General features: G+C 44.8%; 1 protein-coding gene across 4 annotated transcripts in view; it reads right to left on the bottom strand.

The window, feature by feature from the left end:
- Positions 1–10,936, bottom strand: part of CD109 (CD109 molecule) — a 107,573-nt gene extending 96,637 nt beyond the window's left edge. For 2 of the 4 annotated variants that reach the window (XR_014786600.1, XR_014786601.1), the window contains exons 1-2: positions 10,589–10,788; positions 7,454–7,614 (exon numbers count right to left, since the gene is read on the bottom strand). Coding sequence is in view for 2 of the 4 variants with exons in the window: in XM_084826943.1 (XP_084683069.1) it covers positions 7,454–7,614; positions 10,589–10,698 (271 nt within the window). In the remaining 2 variants the exon portion in view is untranslated. Of the gene's footprint in view, positions 1–7,453; positions 7,615–10,588 lie in introns of all 4 variants that reach the window. The other 2 variants (XM_084826943.1, XM_084826942.1) reach the window with 2 other exon arrangements.
- Positions 10,937–22,840: the final 11,904 nt, after the last annotated feature.

Raw genomic sequence — 22,840 nt, 5'->3', positions numbered from 1 at the left:
ACCTTACATTTTTCCTGTGTCCCCACATATGGTGATACAATTATTGTTCAACATTTTTCACCAGAAAGTGTTATTGGTTTTGTTTTCCAGCATAATATACTGTCCAATATAACATTTGCAACATCTTTTCATTGTAGAGTACTAGAAGGTGCCGAGAAGGAGGAAGAGGAGGAAGTGGAAAAGGAAGATATCCCTCCCAGGTTATCAGCAACTGAAGCACAAGGGGGAAAGGAAAACCCACCGCTTTGCAGAATAAGTCATTCCTATGCACTATGCTTTGTTTCCAAGATGTCTACTACATTAGTAGCTGGAGAGAAGCTTTTCTTTCCACATTCCCAGAAAGGTGGAAAGGGGAAATTCCCCACATAAGCAAGTTAGAACATCTCAGAGCAATTTTGCCTCTGGACCATAACAAGATATATGTACATATTATTAACCTATGGAAGCAGACAGGTCCCAATGAGGCAAAAAGGTTGTACGTTGATTGAGATTTCCATTCATAGCAAAGCACTTAAATATATCGGATTGTATTATTGACTGCAGGATTAAATTGTCCTGAAGAAAATCAGTCCAACTTGGATGATTAACAGATATCTGGGACATGAAAACAGAACTTGCAAGCCTGAATGATATCCATACAGGAAGTATCGCTATGAACGTATTAACCAAGCACTGTCAGCATAATCCTAAGTATCAACATCATTCTCAGAATCAACTCACCCATGACAGCATTTTCACCTGAACAGGTCCCTGAACCTGAACAGGTATCTCCCTGCCTTATTGTTGTAAAAGGAGTTAAAACAGTATTATAGATAAAGAAAATATTGTATTTACTGAGGACTATGGATACATTTGTCATGTTATCTTCTAATCTGTTAGACGCAAACATATTTACAAAGAGCCCATTGTACAATGAAAGACAGCCAACACAAGGACACTGAACTACATGTGATATGGAAGATCTACTATTCGATCTCCGAACGCCCTTTTTCCTAGGTTAAAAGCAGCTGGAGGGAGAGCAGATTTGAATCCTACACACCTCTTGGCTGTTTTTAACTAGCGCTGTGCAGAAAAATTTATCTCACATTTTTTTCAAACATTCTCATTGAATATGATAAAAGAGAAATTGCTTTCCAAAAGAAATTCAGTGGTGAAGAAATTTCGGAGAAATTCTCATGGATTGGGTTTGGGTTTCTTGGGCTTACCTTACTTAGGAGATGGCCAAGAAGTGAGCACAAGTGTCCTATTTTTCATTGTACAATTATCTCTCTGGCAGCCTGTAGCCTCCTCCACTTCCTACGTGTCAATTAAAGCCCAGTGGAAGGCAGCATGAGGTAATTCCTCCCACAGGGCATTTTCAGAACAGGGAGGGCAGGCAGCCTGGGAGGCTAGCTGTGATGAGCTATGCTCTGCTCAAAAACACCACAAAAATAACTTATACAACACCCTAAGAATGAGGCAGAACAATGGAAGCCCTTTTCATGGGGGAAGCAAACTTTCAGGAAATTGGAGGATAGGTTTTGGCAGAGCACTAACTCCACCTCATCCCCGGAGCTAGACACAACACTGCCCCCTCTCATACATGCATTGTGGGGGATGCAAAAAGGGGGCCAGACTGCCAACACAGTTGATGCTGTTACAACACACACAAAACCAGAAACCCTTACCAAAAAAGAAAGAAGCTGTGCTACAAGCTCTGCCAATGGGGAACCCTGTCTATGAGAAACTGTTGTGAATTTCTCCTCCCCCTGGAGAAATTCGGTGAAATTGTCTCACAAATTTATCTGCACAGAAATAAGGTGGAGAATTTGAAGAGGCCATTTGTGCACAGCTCTGTTTTTAACTAATGACAAAGATTGGATCAGATCTCCTACATCATGTCCAGTTTGACTCATGTGCAATGTAAACTACCAACTCCTCGCCTTTTTTGCAATGCTACAGACTAAAAGCCACTTCACACATCACAGAAAAGACAAGTCCCCATATCTTCATAATATGTCAACCATATTTTTTCCTGCATCCTTTAAGGGGAGACATGTGTATACAAACACAAGGGAAGCAAATGGCCAGCACCAATTTTTGTTACATTTCAATTTAGACTTTATGTTATTAGTATGGCGGACTACAGATGCAACAATCACATGCTCTTCTGAATTCCCGTGAGTGAAGTAATGTCTGAAACATGCACACAAAGATCTCATCATTCATGAGGACATCTGAGTGCTCCAATCATTATACATACCATGTATTCTGTCATGGGTGGGATCTTTTGTGCCAGCATTTCAGATATTATGTTTTTAGAGAGGATTCGAAAGCATGAACGGTTCTCCTATCTGCAAATACTTCGCTAATCTAACCTGAATTGACCTTAAGGTGTTCATAAATGGTAAAAGTTCTTGACTTCTGCATATCTTTAAAATCAGGAACGTGTATTAATGAGAGATGTATTTAACGGTTGGGATTTGTGTTGTAAAACAGCCTGGATGTGTTTTGGGTTTTACATTAAACCTCTAATTCTCTCAAAATTCACTTTCAAGAGGGAAAAAAAAAGATGCAAAAGAAGCAGAGATGATAGAAAGGGATGGCAGAAAAGAGTTGCTACAACAGAGCCCAAGTGGTATACATTGGCAAGAGCATTGCACACAAACCTGGGTTGAAGTTCCTACTCAGCCATGAAGCTCTGTAGGTAACTTTGAGCCATTCGCGCGCGCTCTCTCTCTCTCTCAACTTAGCCAACTTTACAGGGCTGTTGTGAAGGTGAAAGTACGTAAGCAAACTCCCCCAAACTTGGGGAGGGGGGGAACACAAATGCAATATGAAAAACATCGGACAGGTCATTTGGAGTTTTGGAGTTGGAGCTCATCAATATGCTGATGATACCCAGCTCTATCTCTCCTTTTCATCTGATGCCGAGGAGCCTGTGGAAGTCCTAAACCATTGCCTGGACGAAGTGAGGGATTGGATGTTGGTGAATAAACTGAGTCTCAGTCCAGACAAGACAGAAGTCCTACTAATTAACAGACAACCTAATCCAGGGGGCTACCTTGACCACTCCTATTCTGGCCCATTCCGCTCACATCCCACAGAAACTTTTAGAACAGTTGATCTATTTGTTTGAAGTATTTTTGAGGAATTATGAGAAGATATAAACTAGTCTAGGCAGGACATTAATCTTTAGACCCTCAAGGCTGCTTTTGGTTAAAAAAAATGTTGATGAAAGATGCATGCAATTATGTGCTGCATTTAGTTTAGGCATCTGCTAATCTTCTCTTTTCTTCCCCAGTCGAATCAACATTTGTAACTGGTGAGAACATGAATCAGGAGTGGGAGTAAAAATTAGGGTCAGACGATGACGCAGTTTGCATGTAAGGCAGCAAATCCTGGGGTAATTATTTAATTGACAGGTTGCGTCCCATGCATGTGCCGCTGTCTCTTGAAATATGCAACCTCTGATCAGCCTGATCAATTAGTTGTTAGATAAACTTTGGGCTGTTTAACCCACAATTAACACACAGTGTCCAGGTTTGGGCATCACGGAGCAACCTCTAATCGGGTCAATCAAAGGTTGCACATTCAGAATGGTGATGGCATGCACTGGGCCAAATCACAGGTTAATTAATTAACCCACAATTTGCTGCTGTTACATGTGAACAGGGCCTTTGGCTCTTAACTGTTTTTGAATAGACGTGTTTCTTTCTCCCTCAGTTGCCCTACATAGTAAATACTACTGCTCTGTGGCACATTGCTAGGAACAATAATAATACCTTGCCCTTATAAGTGTTTAGAGTGTGTTCAAAACTTTTCACATACATTATCCTGGTAATCCTTGCAATAACCTTGCAGACTAGGGGGGTGTTTCCACCAGCGATTTACTCCAAGCCGGCTGTGTGTTGAGCTCATTAGGAATACATGACGTTGTGGCCATCCAGCAGCCACCCCAGAGCTTATCAGGGAAAACCGGGATTTCCTGAGACTTCTTAAAGTCCAATTCTTTTCCTTAAATCAGGTTCTCCCCTGTATAGTTGCTGTGTGCCACAACCCCCGCATTTAGCTCGTGTATGCTAGCCCTGCCCAGGGGTGTGCCTTTCACTGTGACCCCAGTCAAGGGGTGTTTCCTCCCATTTGCTAAATGAGGCTTGCCCTCTCAATGACCACAGAAATAACACAGAAGCCCCTCAACTGATACTGCATATTTTAAAGCCCAATTCCTTAAGTGGGATTAAGCGCAATTCCTAAGTGCGATTAAGCACGATCTCAAGGCTCCAATTCATTGCTTTAGGAAGTAACTACTTCAAAGCTTCCTTATAGAGATCCTGTGTGTTAAAATAGGGGTTGGTTTCAGTCTCTCTCCCACAACAAATGCATTAGCATCTCCTCAGAAATAACTCTCATTGTGCTGAATGAGGCTTACCTTTGAATGCCCACATCAGAACTTACAGAGGTTCCCCCTCAATTGAAATGGCACATTTTAAAGCCCAATTCCTTAAGTGTGATCTCGAGGCTCTGATTAATTGCCTTAGGAAGAAAGTATTTCACAGCTGTGTTACAGATATCCTGTGGGTTACAATGGGGGCTGGTTTCCATCTTTGTGTTTACTGCTCTCTTTCCCACAATAAACCCATTACTGTCTCCTCAGAAGTAACTCCCATTGTGATCAATGAGGTCCTGTGGACTAAAATGGGGGCTGGTTTCCCTCTTTGTATTCTCCCCTGCCCCTCTTTCCCAGCAGAAGCATATGTGTGTCTACTCAGAAGTAACTGCCTTTGTGGTCAATGAGACTTGCTCCTGAAATGCAGGTGCATCTGGACTTTCAGGGGAAAGGAGAAAGAAGGGGGAGGAGAAAGGGGGGAAGCCTCTCCTATTGGTTGAGCAGCCCCTGCCAGTCAGATGACATTCACTCCAACCCCCCACCCCCAGCAGGAAGTATGTTCTGTGAAGCAATTTTTACCGATGCGGAGAATCTGCTTGTGGAACCGTGGTTGCTCACGGCAAAGCTGATTCCTTTAAAAAAAAATCCGGTACTCCTCCATTAGCTTCACCTTCCATTGTGGAAACACAGCCCAGGTCACTGCAGATGAGGATGGATACTGAAGCTGACAGGAGCTTGCCTATGGTTATCTAGTGAGTTCATGGCTGAGGTGAGTTTTGAACCATGAAGTCCAAATCCCAAGTTCCCAACTCAGCCTCATTAGCCACTACATTAACACTCTGTGGCTGCAATCCTATACACAGTAACCTTGGAGTAAGCTCCAAAGGGACTTATGTACCCTGAGAACTAGTAATTTAACTATTAAAAAAACCCTGTTTAGGAATGAAGGCAAAATCTGATTTACTTTGCACAAGATGGGCAATCCAGAGAGCTTCGGCTATTGGGTGGTATAGAAATGTAATAAATAAATAAATAAAATTCCAAAGATGCACATTCACCACATCTTTCACTCCATTATCTGCCCGCCCAAGAAGAAAGTTAGAATATATCATGTATAATATCTGCTTTATATCTACTTGGAAACACAGATCTATGAAACCAGTTTGCTCTCTCTTGGGGAATCTCCTTTGTATATGGAAATTCCCAAATGGCACATAGCCACCACTCTTGGCCAAATGTTATATATGGCTTTGGAAAAGAAGTGATACTATTAATACTAGGAGTGCTTCCATACAAACAGCTCCTTGCAACTACCATTGTGAAGCGATTCCGCCTTTCCCTCCTGCAGATTTTCGGTGGTAAGAAAAAAGATAGAAGAAGTGGCATCTCACTAGTTCTTCCCCTGCCCCCTACTCCTGGTAAAATTATGTAAATGAGGCAGACAGCAATTGCAGAAAAGCCCCATCTGGAAGCATGGTATAACTCAGGGCCTTTCCGCATTTATTTTGAAATAACTGCACAAAGTTGTTACTCATTTTTTGCCCATAGTCCACAAGTCTTCCCTTGTAAGTTGTGCTTTTGTTGTGGAGATCTCACATTGCCCCACACTGAAAGAAGCATTTTTTATCTAGGAAAAGTGGCCAGAACCAGCACGACTACTGCTTTCCCTTAGCAGGAATGCCCACCATTTAATCAACATTTATGCTTCTTATTGCATTTTGTTCTTTGAAGGATGCATATTCCCACTCTCCAGTGCTGGGACTCCTATCTAACCCACTGTACAGCTTGAACATGCTTATCTAGCAATACAGCTTTTAAAACAGTACACCAGCAAAAGTATAATCTCTCAGTAACACCTGGCATTTTGAGTGCAACCCTAACTGCACTTAATAGAGCGTACAGTGAATACAGTGGAATGTACTTCAGAATAAATGTGCGTAAGATTGCACCTTACCTGCACTGGAGCACACAAATATATGTATTTTTTACAGAAGGCAAACAAGAACACAACTCCCCATCCATCTATTATACGTGGATGACCAAAAGTATAGTGTAGTACACACAGTGCTGAAATTGGATTTCAGAGCCCTGGTTGCCTTGAGCAGGTAACTATCCCTCAATGTTGTTATAAAGAAAACCAATTTCTTTCAAGGCTGTTGCAAGGATAACAATGGCATAACTATGGGTTATGAGCTTCTTGGGGAAATGCCAGTCTACAAATGCAATAAATAAATAGGCTATTGAAAAGGGACTTGCAGGAATACCATAAAAAGGCATGCTTTGGCAGTATTCCAGGTGTTTTGTGATGTTAGTGGGTCCCTAAGAGCCACAGGCAGATATGAATTCTGGTCCTACCTCAGGAGTACAGGAGGCAGCCTACAAGTACTTCTGCTCCTGAAAAGTTCATCTCGAATTCTGGGCCACTGTCTCAGAATAAAGAGACAGCTCAGTTGACTTCTGCAACAATTCTCCTAACCCCATTTCTCTCTCTTTTTTTCAGCTTGTTTGCCAAAGTTACAAGAGCTCTTTCCAGCTTCCCTTGCCCCCATGCCAATAAAAAGAATTAAAGCTCTTTCTAGAGCCCATCAGCCTCTCCCAAACGGAAATAATAGGGTGATGATCTCACCCAGGATTACATCTAAAAGTTGTCAGAAGGGCTGGTGGGGCGGTTTAGGGAACAAATGGCAGGCAAAGTCAAAGAAGAAGGAGTAGGCAGGGCATGACCCTTTCCCTAACTCGCCCCACCAGCACCACCTGAACTCAACTAGTTATACATGCAAACTACCTACAATTCAGCAAATAATTTCACCTTTAAACATAACTAACTGACCACATTCCCCACCCCCCTTGGAACTTCTACAGAACAGATCTATTCTTAACATTTTGAATTCAACTCACCAAGGAGAGCTACTTAAAGAGTCCTAAAAAACTCATCTTTAAGGCTGCAATCCTAAACACACTTACTAGGAAGTAACCCCCATTGAACACATGTGCAATAAATTTATTTATTGCTGTGCAATAAATTCATTTACTCAAGGAAAGAATATACTTCAGGCTTTTTTAAAGTCAAGACAGCCACCTCACCTCTTTGAAAGTCAGCTTCCCCATGTAATACAGAGTTGTTTTCACAGACCACTTCAGCTTTTATTGTAACATGTGGTGGGCTTTCCTTCAGCAGAGCTACTCCAATAGTAAGATTTGCTCCAGGCCTGATGATCTTAGGAGTTGCCAACAGGTAGGTGGGCCTAGCAATGTCAAGAAAGGACAAAACAAATTGAAGTCATGGCCTAGTGCTTCAATACTGCTTTTTATTTTGAGTAGCCCTAGTTCCTATGTAGATACAACGAAGTTGGGGCAGGGCGGGGGGCAAATGTAAGCCATAGCCAGGTTTGTGTAGCAGTTAGAGTGTTGGACTGGGATTCAGGAGATCCGGGTTCTAGTTCCCCACTCAGCCATGAAGCTCACTGGATGATTTTGGGCCAGTCACTGACTCTTAGCCTAACCTACCCCACAGGGCTGTTGTGAGGATAACAAGGAGAGGATAATGTAGGCCACCTTTATTTATTTATTTATTTATTTCATTTCTATACTGCCCAATAGCCGAATAAATAAATAAATAAATAAATAAATAAATACTATTACTCAACAAAGAAGTGGGGGGCCTGACAAGTACCTAAGGAAAACAGACACACACATGGTAGTCAAGGTATCACAACAAGTAAGGAAAAGCATGTAAAATTTTGTCCAGCTATCTGCATTTTTTTTAATCCTGGAGGAAGAAATATCTCCATAGTCATCCTCTCGCAGGCCCCACATGTGCCACAACCTTGCAGTCTACCCCAGAGCATCCAGAAGAATTACGATCCTCTGCTCCCCATAGTCACAAGCTGGAATCTTGTGCTAACTTGGCTGGGAGCCAGCCCCCTGAGATGTGGGCCTGTCCCCCTATATTTTTTACAAACAAATAATTAAATTTATACAAACATTTTAGAAAAGCAACAGGAAAGCCTATGTTTTTCTTCTTAAAGGTGCAAATGCTGTTATTTCGGGGAGATTCCTAATAGTACCTGCAAATGACGCTATACCTGAGATGAAGGAATATTTTGACTTATGCAAACAGTTGTACGTATTTTATTTAAGAAGGGAAGTGTTGCTCAGATCTATAAAGGCAGTTCTTTAAAACACCTGTTGGTTCAATAATGGACTGAACACTTGGATTCAGTTGCGGTTATACATTCAGATGAAGAATTCATTCTTTCCACACTCAAATTAATCAGTGTATCTTCCTCTTGTGAAAAAAATTCTCATCTAAAACCTGAGCTATTGGATTGCTCAATCAGATCAGTAGTCTTTCTTTTCCCTTTCTTACTGAAATTATGCTAAAAGTACTGGGATATTTTAAACTTATAACATCCCTGCTGCAGCAGGACAATCTGGATACTGAGGCCGCACTGAAACTTATTGAGTTGGGAGACAGTTTCAAGAAATGCAAAATTATATTGTTTTCAACCACACTTTTGCAGCAGCCAAGAAAGCATGTGAAACTGCTGATCATGAAGCAGCATCCAAACGTCTTCATAACCCCTTGGACTTTAGTATAGCTGATTTTAATAAACTCAGAGCACTGATAAGTAGGATTCTATGGCAGAAAACCCCCAAAGGAAGAGGCGTTCAGGAGGTGGGAGGAATGCTTATCAAATCTGCAGATGACACAAAACTGGGTGGGATAACTAATACTTTAGAAGATAGAAACAAAATTCAAAATGATCTTGACAGGTTAGAAGACTGGGCAGAAAAGAACAAACTGAAATTTAACAAAGACAAGGGAAAGTTTTTCTTTTAGGAAAAAGAAACAAAATGCACAGGTTTAAGATGGGGGATACCTGGCTTGGCATGTACATGTAATAAGGGTGTTGGGGTTGTAGTCAATCACAAGCTGAATGTAAGTCAGCAGTATGATATGGCTGCAAAAAGGGCAAATACAATTTTAGGTTACATCAACAGAGGTATAGCTTCAAAATCACAGGTAGTGAGAATTTCACTACTCAGCACCGATCAGACCTCGCCTCAAATACTTTGTCTGGTTCTAGACACCACATTTTAAGAAGGATTCAGATAAATTGGAATGAGTTCAGAGAAGGACAACAAAGATGATCAGGGGACTAGAAATTAAGTCCTACAGGGATGGATTGAAGGAACTAGGTATGTTGAAAAGAGAAGACTGAGGGGAGAGATGATAGCGCTTTTCAAGTATCTAAAGGATTGTCCCACAGAAGAGGGCCCCAACCTGTTATCATCCAAGACTGTAGAACACGAAATAATGGGCTTAAGTTACAGGAAGTTTGCTTGAACATCAGGAAAAGCTTCCTAACGGACAGAGCAGTCAGACAATGGAATCAACTGGCTAGGGAAGTGGCGGACTGTCCATCATTGGAGGTGTTCAAGCAAAGACTGGGCAGCCATCTGCCAGGGATGCTTCAAACTGGATTCTTGCACTTCGCAAGGGGTTTGACTCGATGGCCTAAATGGTCCCTTCCAACTCTATGATTCTGTGATAACAATGCTCCTGTGGTAGCTTATTCCTGATATTCAGCTATTCTTGCTTTTTCAACTTTTTTTTTTGTTGTTGTTAATTGGTGGCAAGAACCGTAACAATCACTGAAGTCGCTTAGTGAAAATTGCCGAACGTACATAAATTGCAGCGTGGCCGAAAAATTAGGGTTAAATAAAAAGTTCACAATTCTGTCTTTAAAAGGCCTGCAGGCCGGAAAAACTGCTCCCCTACTTTCCCCGCTCTCCGAACTTTTAAGCTGCCGACGGGCCCGTGGAGACGCCCCCCGCGAGTAAACATGTACGGAATTGCAGCGCGACCGTCACGAACGGGATGGGAAACCGCCCCCCCCCGCTCCGCCCGCGCATGAATCGAAGAGCAGAGGAGGGCGCGTCGCTTGGGCACCCAAACTCCGGAGCGCGCAACCAGGGCGCGCAGAGCGAGCTGTGCTCGGGCGCCTCGCAGCTTGGCGCCGCGCGTTCTGCAGGATGCGGCCCGGATATGCCTCTCAGATCCCACGAGGGGCAGGGGCAGGGGCAGGGGCAGGGGCAGGGGCAGGGCAGGCCTTCTGTGTAGGGCCCCGTTCCCAGGGCGGGCGGGCCGGCGGGGCCCCGGCGGCCCGCGCGACGCCCTCCTCCCCGCGCTGCCCCCTCTCGAGCGCTTCCTACCCAGAGGCCGCGGCGGCCCGCGGAGTTGTCAAGAGACACAAAATGAGCGGGAAGGCGGCGGAGACCGAGCCGCTCCAAGCAGCGGCAACGGCGGCCGGGGAAGGCGGCATCCTGCGCCGGGAGCCAGCAGCGAGCCGCTTCGCGGAGATGCCGCTTCGCCCCGCTTCTCTCCTCCTCCGCACAGGGTTTCTGTGGCGGGGAGGAGCGCGCCTGGTCGCGGAGTGAAAGAAGCGCCTTGTGGGGACGGCAGAGGCTGCTCCCCCGAGGCACTGGGCCCAGCCCGCCCCGCCTCTGCTCCGCGGGGGCGGCCTCCACCTCTTCGCCCAAATCGTGGCTCGGCGCTGAAGGCAGGCAGCCCTTCAGGCCCGCAAGCCTTCCCCACCCGCGGACTGGGGAGAGCGGGGGGGCCGTGGGGAGGCGCGTTCTCTTCACGAGTTCCGCAGAGCGCCGCCGATTTTTACTTATTTGCTTGCTTGTTTGTTTATTTTTGATTTGAAGTTTGTGGGTGCGCTTTCTCGGGGGAGTGGGGGGGGGGACTCTGGCGGCTAAGAAGCTGGAGAATGTCGGAAACAGGCCCACCCCTGTCAAACAGGGAGAAGTCCAGGCTTGAAAGAAGCTGAACTGCTGCTGCTGTTGCTGCGCGGGGAAAAGTGTGATCATCATTGTCTCTGTTGAGTCAGAGGAGAAAATAGAGACTCCAGCAGGGTGTTGCCAACGTAATACATGAGATGTATATGTAGGTAGGTACACAGCGTGCCAGAAAGGCATAGAAGGAGAGGAGAGGTGTCATTCTGAAGCCATCTCTGTATTACATGATCTGTTATGGTCCCCTCCATTTCCCACACTTCAGGGCTGCCAGCCTACACAAGTACCTTTTTTGCAATGTGGTATGGTAAAGAACATAAGAGCCATGCTGGATTAGACCAAAAATCCATCTAGTCCAGCATTCTGTTCACACAGTGGGAAGCCCACAAGCAGGACATGAGTGCAATGGTACCCTCCCGCCCATGTTCCCCAGCAACTGGTGTACAAAAGGCGTACTGCCTTGGATTCTGGAGGTAACATATCTCCATCATGATAGTAGCCATTGATTTGATAGCCTTAACCTCTATGAATTTGCCCAGTCTCCATTTAAAGTCATCCAAATTGTTGGCCATCATTACATCTTGTGGTAGCAAATATGTGCTGTGTGAACAAGTATTTCATTTTATCCTGAATCTCATACCAATCAGCTTCATGGGATAGCTCCAGTTCTAGTATTATGAGAAAGGGAGAGAAATGTCTCCCTGTCAACTTTCTCCATACCGTTCATCATTTTGTAAACCTCTTATTTTTATTTACCCTTTTTTCTAAGCTAAACAGTCCTAGACATTGAAACCTTTCCTTATAAAGAAGTTGCTCCAGTTGAACATTTTAGTTGTCCTTTTCTAAATGTACACTAACCTTTTTTAGGTGCAGTGGCCAGAACTGTACACAGTATTTCAAGTGTGGTCACACCATAGATTTGTATAAGAGGAGTTTGATATTGGCAGCTTTCTTTTTTTATTCCTAATTATGACCAACATGGAATTAGCCTTTTTCACAGCAGCTGTATACTAGGATGACATTTCCATCGAGCTGTCCACCACAACCACAAGATCTCTTCCTTGGTCGGTCACCGCTAGCTCAGATCACAACAATATAACTAGCCCTGGTCTCCAAAAACCCCTCCACCACTCACCTATCAACAGGCTCCAAAGCCCATGCTACATTGGCAATGTAAAGTATACACACATCAATCACATGGGTTGCCCAAATTGTCTGTATATTGTCTGTATATTTTACACAAACCTATGTCAGGGCATCACTTTTATATTTTGGTACCGCTTGTTACATACTGTGGCTACTAGTATCAGAGGCAGTAATAGAACAAGATGCTGGACTAGGCAGGCCTTTGGTCTGATCCAGCATGGCTCTTATGTTGTCATTACTAACCTCCCCAGAGAGATCTGTCTGGCAACTACTAGGGTGTTTCCAGATGGAGGGCTCCTAGCACTACCTATCAGAAAGCATTGTGCAGCAATTCTGTCTTTTCCCCCCCTTAACACATTATCTGTGGTAAGGAAAAAAGATGGAAGATGTGGGAAAACACAGGAGGGTTAAGAGTAGAAGGCTCTCATCACCTCTGAGTTTTTTAGCAGGATCATTCTTCTTTAATCACTAGATTTAATGGGAGCTTTAGATGACGCCACTGCTCTCATGCTGCTATCTCACAACTTTCCTTCCCTCTTCCCATGTTATCTGAGAACAGGGAAAACTTAGCATTTTCTGTGCTTGCTATTGAAATCGTCATTTTCCCCCAGTGTATTTCCCCTTTAGTGCTTTATCCGACTTTGTGTGGGCGTGTGCTAGGGGGTGTTGCTGGGCGGTGTTAAATAAGATTGTCATAACAACAAATTGGGGGGAAGGGGGGGCAGGTCATTGACCACAATGGCAGTGACCGTTTCTGCCTCTCTCCCATTCCACTACGGACTCCGAGATCCCCTTGAACACAGGAATGCTTACGTCTGAGTAAACCCATTGGTTGTAAGGCTTTCCTTTCCTGGGAGTAAGTGCCACTGAAATCTGTGTGGCTTGCTTCTGAGTAGGCATGCATAGGAATGCATTGTAAGTCTGCTTAGAGTAACAGTCTTAAGGTCTCCCATTCCCTTCAATGCATTTACTTTGAACTTTCCCCCTCCCGTTGACTTCACTGACTGCTTCTTCTCCATTTTGCTCACCAGATTGATAGGTTTTTTTCCTCCCAGGGTGGATGGGGGAGTCTCCCTTCTCAGCCACACAGGAGAAAGGCTTGACAATGAGGATTTCAATGGGTATTAAAAGTGCTTTTTCTCCTCCCCTGAATAAATTCATCATGCAGAGTTTGGAATGGTCATTTTTAATAGTTTCCTTTTGGGGTGTGGAGTTGTTTTAGATAAGGCAGCAATGCTGAGGTGGTTTTCCATAGTACTCCCTCCCACCTTGCCAGAATCAGGGGGAAGAGCAACAACAGCGCTGGGGGTGGGGACAAAGCCAGCCACTATCTCTTCTCCTAGCCCATATTGCAGGGTCATTGGGAATCCAGAATAAGGGAGAAGAGCAGCAACAGCATGGGGGGGGGGAAGCAAGCTGGGTCTAATGAAGAAGGTGTCCCCCGTGAAATGGTCGCCTTGGGGGGGGGGGAAGCTGCTAGGGATGGCTAGGTGCATTGGCTGCATACAAGTCCGTTTGTGGATTTCTTACTTCTGTAGCTGGGAACCTGGAAATCAGTGAACCCTTCAAACTTGGTAGTGCAAGAAATATACTGCATTTAATTCCATCATACACTGACATATTTAGCAGAGAAGGACTAGCAGCGCCATCAACTTCAGGGTAAGCCACTGAGAAGACTCTCTCTCCCTTGGGGGAAGGAGGGGACCAGCTCCCATATCCTGCTATCTAGATCATTAGAAGGGCTTCCGACTTCCCTCCTGCTGTTGAGGGATGGGGCAGAGCCATCAATCATGTTACAGGAACCAATGAACAGGGGAGGGGAGGGGAGGGGGCATGGAGCCAGCAGCCCCCTTCTGTCCTGATTGTTCTGTGCAGCTCTGCCCAACCATGAAAAGGTATAGAGTGGAGGGACATGCTATGAGAGATGCCTGTATACAGGGCCAGCGTAAATCCCGGAAAGGATCTGGAATCAAAAGGAACAGTTTGTAGTGGGATAAAGTGCCAAGTGTGAAGAGAGCCGAAGACCATGACATCTTGACCCCACCCACCCCACTTAAAATTCTCTGAATGAGGCAATGTCACTACAAAAGTATTGTCTGGAAGTACCCCCCCCCCCTTGGTGTCATTTTGGCACCAGGCAAAGACCTTTTAATTATCCCAGAGCTTTTCATCTGTCTTAGCTTTATGTTGTTTTTACAATTTGCAACTTTTAAAATGCTGTATTATAATGCAATGGTTGTTTTATTGTAATTTAATGTTAATTTATGTTATTTCTTGTTGTGAGCCACCCTGAGAACTCTGTTATAGTTGTTGTTTATTCGTTCAGTCGCTTCCCACTCTTCATGACTTCATGGACCAGCCCACGCCAGAGCTTCCTGTCAGCCATCGCCACCCCCAGCTCCCCCAAGGCCGAGTCCGTCACCTCCAGAATATCACCCATCCATCTTGCCCTTGGTCAGCCCCTCTTCCTTTGGCCTTCCACTTTCCCTAGCTTCAGCATCTTCTCCAGGGTATCCTGTCTTCTCATTATGTGGCCAAAGTATTTCAGTTTTGCCTTTCATATCATTCCCTCAAGTGAGCAGTCTGGCTTGATTTCCTGGAGTATGGACTGGTTTGATCTTCTTGCAGTCCAAGGCACTCTCAGAATTTTCCTCCAGCACCACAGTTCAAAAGCATCTATCTTCCTTCGCTCAGCCTTCCTTATGGTCCAGCTCTCGTAGCCATAGGTTACTACGGGGAATACCATTGCTTTAAGTATGCGGACCTTTGTTGTCAGTGTGATGTCTCTGCTCTTAACTATTTTATCACGATTTGTCATTGCTCTCCTCCCAAGAAGTAAACGTCTTCTGATTTCCTGGCTGCAATCAGCGTCTGCAGTAATCTTTGCGCCTAGAAAGACAAAGTCTGTCACTGCCTCCACATTTTCTCCCTCTATTTGCCAGTTATCAATCAAGCTGGTTGCCATAATCTTGGTTTTTTTGAGGTTGAACTGCAACCCAGCTTTTGCACTTTCTTCTTTCACCTTCGTCATGAGGTTCCTCAGCTCCTCCTCACTTTCAGCCATCAAAGTAGTATCATCTACATATCTGAGATTGTTAATGTTTCTTCCAGCGATTTTAAATCCAGCCTTGGATTCAGCAAGCCTAGCACATCGCATGATGTGTTCTGCGTACAGGTTGAATAGGTAGGGTGAGAGTATACAACCCTGCCGTACTCCTTTCCCAATCTTAAACCAGTCTGTTGTTCCGTGGTCTGTTCTTACTGTTGCTACTTGGTCGTTATACAGATTCCTTAGGAGGCAGACAAGATGATTCGGTATCCCCATACCACCAAGAACTTGCCACAATTTGTTATGATCCACACAGTCAAAGGCTTTAGAATAGTCAATAAAACAGAAATAGATGTTTTTCTGAAACTCCCTGGCATTCTCCATTATCCAGCGGATATTGGCAATTTGGTCTCTAGCTCCTCTGCCTTTTCGAAACCCAGCTTGAACATCTGGCAATTCTCGTTCCATGAATTGCTGTAATCTACCTTGCAAGATCTTGAGCATTACCTTACTGGCATGTGAAATCAGTGCCACTGTTCGATAGTTTGAACATTCTTTAGTGTTTCCCTTTTTTGGTATGGGGATATAGGTTGATTTTTTCCAATATGATGGCCATTCTTGTGTTTTCCAAATTTGCTGGCATACGGCATGCATCACCCTGACAGCATGTTGCAAGATTTTAAACAGTTCAGCTGGGATACTGTCGTCTCCTGCTGCCTTGTTATTAGCAATGCTTCTTAAGGCCCATTCAACCTCACTCTTCAGGATGTCTGGCTCTAACTCACTGACCACACCGTCAAATCTATCCCCGATATTATTATCCTTCCTATACAGATCTTCCGTATATTCTTGCCATATATTCTTGCCACTCTGTATAGCACAGCCTAATAAATACTGGAAGGAAAGGAAGGCAGACAGACAGACAGACAAGCCCAATCACAGTAGAATGGTAATATTGTGGCTGCTTCTACACCAGAGGTCCCATGTAAATTGCCCTCCAACTGTTGCTTTTTGATTGGTTCTCATTCCAGCATGTCACTATCACATAGAATTTAATGGATGTTGATTTTATCAGAATCCTGCAGCTCTGAAGGCTACCCAACAGAAATCAGTGCCATTTTTAAAATAAATTTTATCCTGCAATTGAGCTTCTTAGAGTGCTGCAGTACATAAGCAGGGCCCCCACCCAGACTCCCTCCAGAGCATACTCATTCATTCATTCCATTTATATCCTTTTCTACTCTTGCAAAGAACCCAATGTAGTTTACATAGTCCTACTCTCCATTTTATTCTCACCATAACCCTGTGAGGTAGGTTATGCTGAGAGTCAGTGACTAGCCCAAAGTCACCCAGGGAGCTTCATAGCCAAGTGGGGACTAAAACCCCGTTCACCCAAGGCCCAGCCCACCACTCCAACCACTACACCACACTGGCTGATTTTATTAAGAGTGCTTATTCAAGATCACCTAAAGGTTAAGACAGTCGCAGTAATGTGGTTCGCACAGCACAACAACCCACCATGGCTCATCAGCCATGGTGGGTTGTTGTGTTGTGCAAACCTGGTGCAGTTTCTGCAGGATGGCTTTTTTCTCATGAACAAGCCTCCCTGAGAACCCATGGCTTGTTGCAGGGTTGTTCCTACCCATGGTGGCTTCTTGTGTCATCCAAACAGGAGGGTGACTTCATCATGGGTTATCGGGAATGGCTAGAAAGCCGTCTGGCAAGAATGGCAAAAAAAACCCTGCCGCTCCTCACAGTCTCGCTAGTGCCTCTGCCATCCTTCCTCACCCCTTCTCAGTACCCTCTCCCCCATGCTCCTGAAAACAGAGAAAAAGGACACCAGAGAGTGTTCAAACTGCTTTCACAACAACATCATCATCATTATTTTCTGTCCTGTGCAATTGCACAAGAGGGAATGTCTTTTGCTAGGAAATTTGAGTAAATTTTCCCTTCATTTTACTGGTCTGTCTTGACGTTTGTGCAATTTCCCACCCTGTTTTATTGCTTTGCCATGACATTTGTATATGTTTAGCAATCCCACTCACTGCTCTGTAACCCATATGTATACGTGACAGCTAGCAACAGCGGGAAGTGACAAGCACAAAATGTGTGGGGAGGGGCAGGGTTTTTTTTGTGGCTGGCGGCTGCAGGAGAGAAGGTACTTTAAGGGCGGGTGTTCTTACTTCAGTGTAATGTGAAGCAGCCTTTTGAAAAAAAGGTTTCCCTAGCAAGGGAAGGGAAATGAAAGATGAAATTGACAATGACATTGACAAGAAGGGGATATCAGTAAGTTGTGCTAAATATCAGACAGCTGTTCTTGCGCAAGAGCATTATTCCCTGAGGGGGAGGGATTAAAACGTTTGCAAATGCTTTAGCACATTTATAAGGGCTCAGAAAATTAATTCCATTTGGCGATCTGATGCAGCAAGCAGGGGGAAGTTTCCCTCAGGAGCCAGCAACCCCAGCAGACCAATTGCAGAAAGGGTGCTGATGTAGGGACCGAGGAAACAAGTTCTGCTGCAAAGGCACCTAGGATAAATGCAAGAGCCAATGGGAGGACTGAGGGGGGAAACAAGCCATGGCAAGCCACAGAGTGCCTGATCATCTGTCAGGTTAGCGAGCAAACAACCCATGGTTGCTTATCCTCAGGGTGGCTTAGCGTGACATAAGAAAATAAGGAGAGCCATGCTGGCTCAGACCAAGGGTCCATCTAGTCCAGCATTCTGTTCACACAGTGGCCAATCAGCTGTTGACCAGGAAATCACAAACAGGACACGAATGCAACAGCCCCCTTCCACCCATGTTCCCCAGTAACGTGTACCTAGGCACACTGCCTCTGATACTGGAGGTAGCACATGGCCATCAGAACTGGTAGCCATTAATAGCCTTCTCCAGGAATTTGTCTCCCCCTTTTAAAGCCATCCAAATTGGTGGCCATCACTACATCGTGTGGTAGCGAACTCCATAGTTTATGTGCTGTGTGAAGAAGCACTTCCTTTTATCTGTCCTGAATCTCCCACCAATCAGCTTCATGGGATGACCCCGGGTTATGTGGGAGGGAGAAAAAAGTCTCCCTATCTACATTCTCCACAGCGTGCATAATTTTGTACACCTCTATCATGTCTCCCCTTACCCTCCTTTTTTTCAAGCTAAATAACATGCGAACCCGTGTGGTGGAAGAAGTTTGAACACATTCTTCACCCTGAAAACCAACTAGTTACCTGTACTACCCTTTAACAAGATTATGCACCAGTAAACTACCCTTTTGGCAGGTGCGCCATGTCAAGTTCAAAAGTATGACAGTGACATTCTGGTACACGCTACTGCACTACGCAGCTCCCTCCACCCATGCCTGATGCTGGTTTCATCTCTAGTCCACTGATGTGGAGAGCAAGCAGCAGTATAGCACCAGAGAAACTGACAAGAATCTAGGTGACTAGGTCTGTTTCTGTTCCACAGCCAGTGCCATGGCTCCTCCGGCTCATGTCCAGGACAGCCACAAACTTCTGCTTATTGTGCCCTTTGTGATATCTGTGCAAGACATTGGCCACTACACTCTTGTACCGATCAGAATAAATAATGTTGCCCTCCTTTGTCTTCAGAAATTCTGCCACCAAGGGCAAAATGCCTTTCCTCCTAAGGGAGCAAAGTTTTGTTTTACTTGAGTACATATGACATAGTGCATGTGAGCATGGGCAGAGTGCCTGATCCCTTAGAAAGGAGCCCACTTCTGTTTTCAAGAAGGGGACTTAAGGGCAGAATGCCTCCAAGCATAGACATTTTGGACACTGCTGTGTAAACAAGGGGTAAAAAGGGTTTAATCCTCCCCTCCTAGCGTGCACAGGTCCAAGTCTGAATCAGAGCCACATGCTAACATGTAGTTTGACCCTTACTTCAGCAGCAGCAACAGGACACATTCACCTTTGCACTTGAGGGCAGCAGGTTAGCTTAGGGGGCGCAGGGCAGGTCGTATGGCACACACAACTCTATCCTCTAACACCTTGCCACTGTTCCCCACCCTTCAGTATTTTCTGCCTGAGGGGCTGCTTCACTCTGCCGCAGTGGAAACCTCCTTCTCTGGCTGACAAATAAGAGAACAGCTGGTCTTCCCCATGCCACGATGTTCTACCACAGGGGCACAACATCTCAGTGACCCCTAGTCCCCTGGCCAATGGCAAGGGCCGGAGAATGCTTTGCTTCAGCTCTGCGGTCCCAGGGCAACACAGATGGATTATATAACCATATTTTGTGGAAAGAAGATAGATGTATCTCTACCCTTTTCCTTTAGCCCTCTCTAAATATTCTACAGAAGTGCACTCTTGTAGGTTCCCACCCATTTTATTCACAAAGTAACTAAATTTTTTAAGAAGAAAAAAAGATTTCTGAAGAGATAGAGACAAAGCACTGTTGCTATACCTAAATAAGATGCAGCATTTGCAGCAGTTATCCAAATCTGTTTATTGCAGTCCATGACCAGTTTGAAAAAGCAAGATATATTTGCAAAAACATATAGAGCAACAAAATTTATATACAAAGACATACAGAACAGCATATCATCCATGCCGAGCAAATCAAACCCAGGTTAACCGAGCTTTCAACTCAGCTACAACAGAAAAAAAAAAAAAGCTTAGCAATTTCCCAGTAACTACAGGAACTGTATCGGCTAAACAATAGGATTCTTAAAACAGATTGTTCCAGGAAACTGAGATAATAAAGGCGCAATCAGTTCCATCTTAATACCCCGATAGAAATTGCAATGTAATAAACATGCATTACAGTCACTAAATTCCCTGAACGACAGGGACAACAAAGTTGCAAGAAGAATGCTTGTTGAATCTCCTCTCTAGCATGGCAGATCGCAGAGCATTCATACGGGCCAGTGGGCAGTGTAATGTACCTGTATAACTGTACTACATCACTGAGCCTCTTTCGTTCTTTTCTGAAGGGCTACAGCCCTCTACTGGAAAGAATCAGAACTACATGAGGCTCCACTACTGACTGCGGATAAATGACATTTTGTGCCAAACCGTACATGACACTAGGAGATCTGTAATCCGGTCTCCCACAGGGTTTTTTCCAGAGGTGAAAGCAGCAACTCTTTGCTCTGTGCGTGTGACAGAGAGAGAGAGAGAATTAGATCAGGACCACAGCTCTAGGGGAAAGAATTTTAATATTTTCCTTCTGTGCCATTTTCTCAGGGTGGTTCCAGATGAGGCATTTAGTGCCATTGCCTTGCCTTATTCACGTAATTTTACCTTTTCTCAGATCCAGCAAGACCCTTCTTATGTTCTTGAGCATCAGTACAAACTCAGGATCACTTAATCAATCAATCAGTTTATTGATCCAGTCAACAGACCTCACAATAGGGCCCATATAACACTTTCTGAGTGAAAAACACTTGATATGAATTAGTTATGCCTTAACTGTTAAGGCAGGGATGGAGAAACATTTTCTGCCCAAGAGCCAGATTGCAACCCAGGAAACGTCCTGGGGGTGCATGCCAGCAGTGGGTGTGGCAAGAGCCCAAAGTGGATGTGGCGAACCCCACCCCCCTTCTCATATATATATATATACATACACACAGAGAGAGAGAGAGAGAGAGAGAGAGAGAGAAAGAATGAGAATGAGAATGAGAATGAGAATTAGAGCAGTTTCCTTTTTGCCACAGAAACCCCTTCAGAAACTGCCCCTTCAAGGGGTCTTGAAGTGGTGGCTCCTGAGGAAGGGTGAAGGGCACACAGAGCCTACAGACACCTCTTTGGCATGGGGGCTTTGGGGAGGGAGTGGGGCCTTCATGGAAGTATCTGTGGGCCAAGTAGGGAAGGCTCACAAGCCAGGAGTTTCCCAGTCCTGTGTTAAGGTATGCCAAGTACGCACTCTTGCTTTGCAAATTTAAGACAGATTGGTGAACCCTGGGATTTCATTTTATTTAAAAAAACACACAGACCATACGCGACCGAAGTCGGCCTACCTGTGGTCTAGGGCTGATACTACAACTTCATGGCAACCATTATATTTAAAGTTTTGATTAGCCAACCTCTGTTTGAGAAGAGATTGCTCTAAAGAAATGCAGAAGAGGAAATGGGTGGGGTTAATCTATATTATGGCTCCTGCTGAAAGATTTCAAAGCTTCTCCTCCCTCAACTGTTAATACCTCCAGCCATTCCAGCAGGCTGAGCTGAGGGAGATGCGAGGGACAGCAGGGTCATTCCACCAGCCCTGCTAAGTAATTAATTCACACACCCCCACCTTCCCTCCCTATTCCTACTTCCTTGTGTACTGTGTCTTTTTAGATTGTAAACCTATGGGCAGGGATTGTCTTGTTTAACTGATTATACAGTCAGGGCCAGAAATATTGGAACAAGGATAACTGTTTTGGCAGTTGGCCTCTGTACACCACCACATTGAAGTTGAAAGGAAACACACCCAGATGGGAGCGAAGTCAGGACTTTCAGCTGTTCAAGGGGTTTGGCAAAAGTGGGGCACCAACCATTCAGGAAGTCCAGACAGTGGCATACACACACACCCATCGTTGGTGGCTCAGCAGTAATGGAACGAATGGCTGACAAGCAGCTGCATGGCCAGGTGTGGCCTGTTTCCTGGGTGCCCCATGACCAATCAAGCAGATAAAAGGCCTGGAGGTGGTTCTGAGTGTTACATTTGCATTTGGTAGCTGTTCACTGGAATTCCCAACATGAGGTCCAAAGAGGTGTCCATGTGAGTGAAGGAGGCCATCATTAGGCCGAGGAAACAACATAAACCCATCAGAGAGAGAGCAAAAACAGTGGGAGTGGCCAGTACAACAGTTTGGAGCATCCTGAAAAAGAAGGACTTAATGGCAAGCTCAGCAACAGCAAAAGGCCTGGAAGACCACGGAAGAAAACTAAAGTGGATGACTGGCTGCAGAATTCTGCTCATGGTGAAGAGGAACCCTTTCACAACATCTAGTCAGGTCAAGAACGCTCCTGAGGAGGTAGACATGTCATTGTCAACATCTACAGTCAAGAGACAGCTTTATGAATGTAAATACAGAGGCTTCACAATGAGGTGCAAACCACTGGTAACGCTCAAGGACAGGCCAGATTAGCCTTTGCCAGCGAACACCTAAAAAAGCCTGCCCAGTTCTGGAATAAGATTCTTTGGACTGATGAAACCAAGATTAACTTGTGCCAGAATGATGGGAGGAGAAAAGTATGGAGAAGGAAAGGAACAGCTCATGATCCAAAGCATACCACATCATCTGTCAAACATAGTGGAGGCAGTGTTATGGCATGGGCATGTATGGCTGCCAATGGAACCAGGCCACTGGTGTTTATTGATGACCTGACTGCTGATAAAAGCAGCAGGATGAATTCTGAAGTGTATAGGGCTATACTTTCTGCTCAGATTCAGCCGAATGCTGCCAAACTGTTAGGTCGCCGCTTCATGTTGCAGATGGATAATGACCCAAAACATACAGCAAAAGCTACCCA

This window comes from Heloderma suspectum, chromosome 1, assembly GCF_057233095.1.
Source record: "Heloderma suspectum isolate Gila_16-S chromosome 1, 16-S_ref, whole genome shotgun sequence".
NCBI lineage: Eukaryota > Metazoa > Chordata > Lepidosauria > Squamata > Helodermatidae > Heloderma > Heloderma suspectum.
Note: the sequence above shows the minus strand (reverse complement) of the source record. Positions and strands in the feature narration are given on the sequence as shown.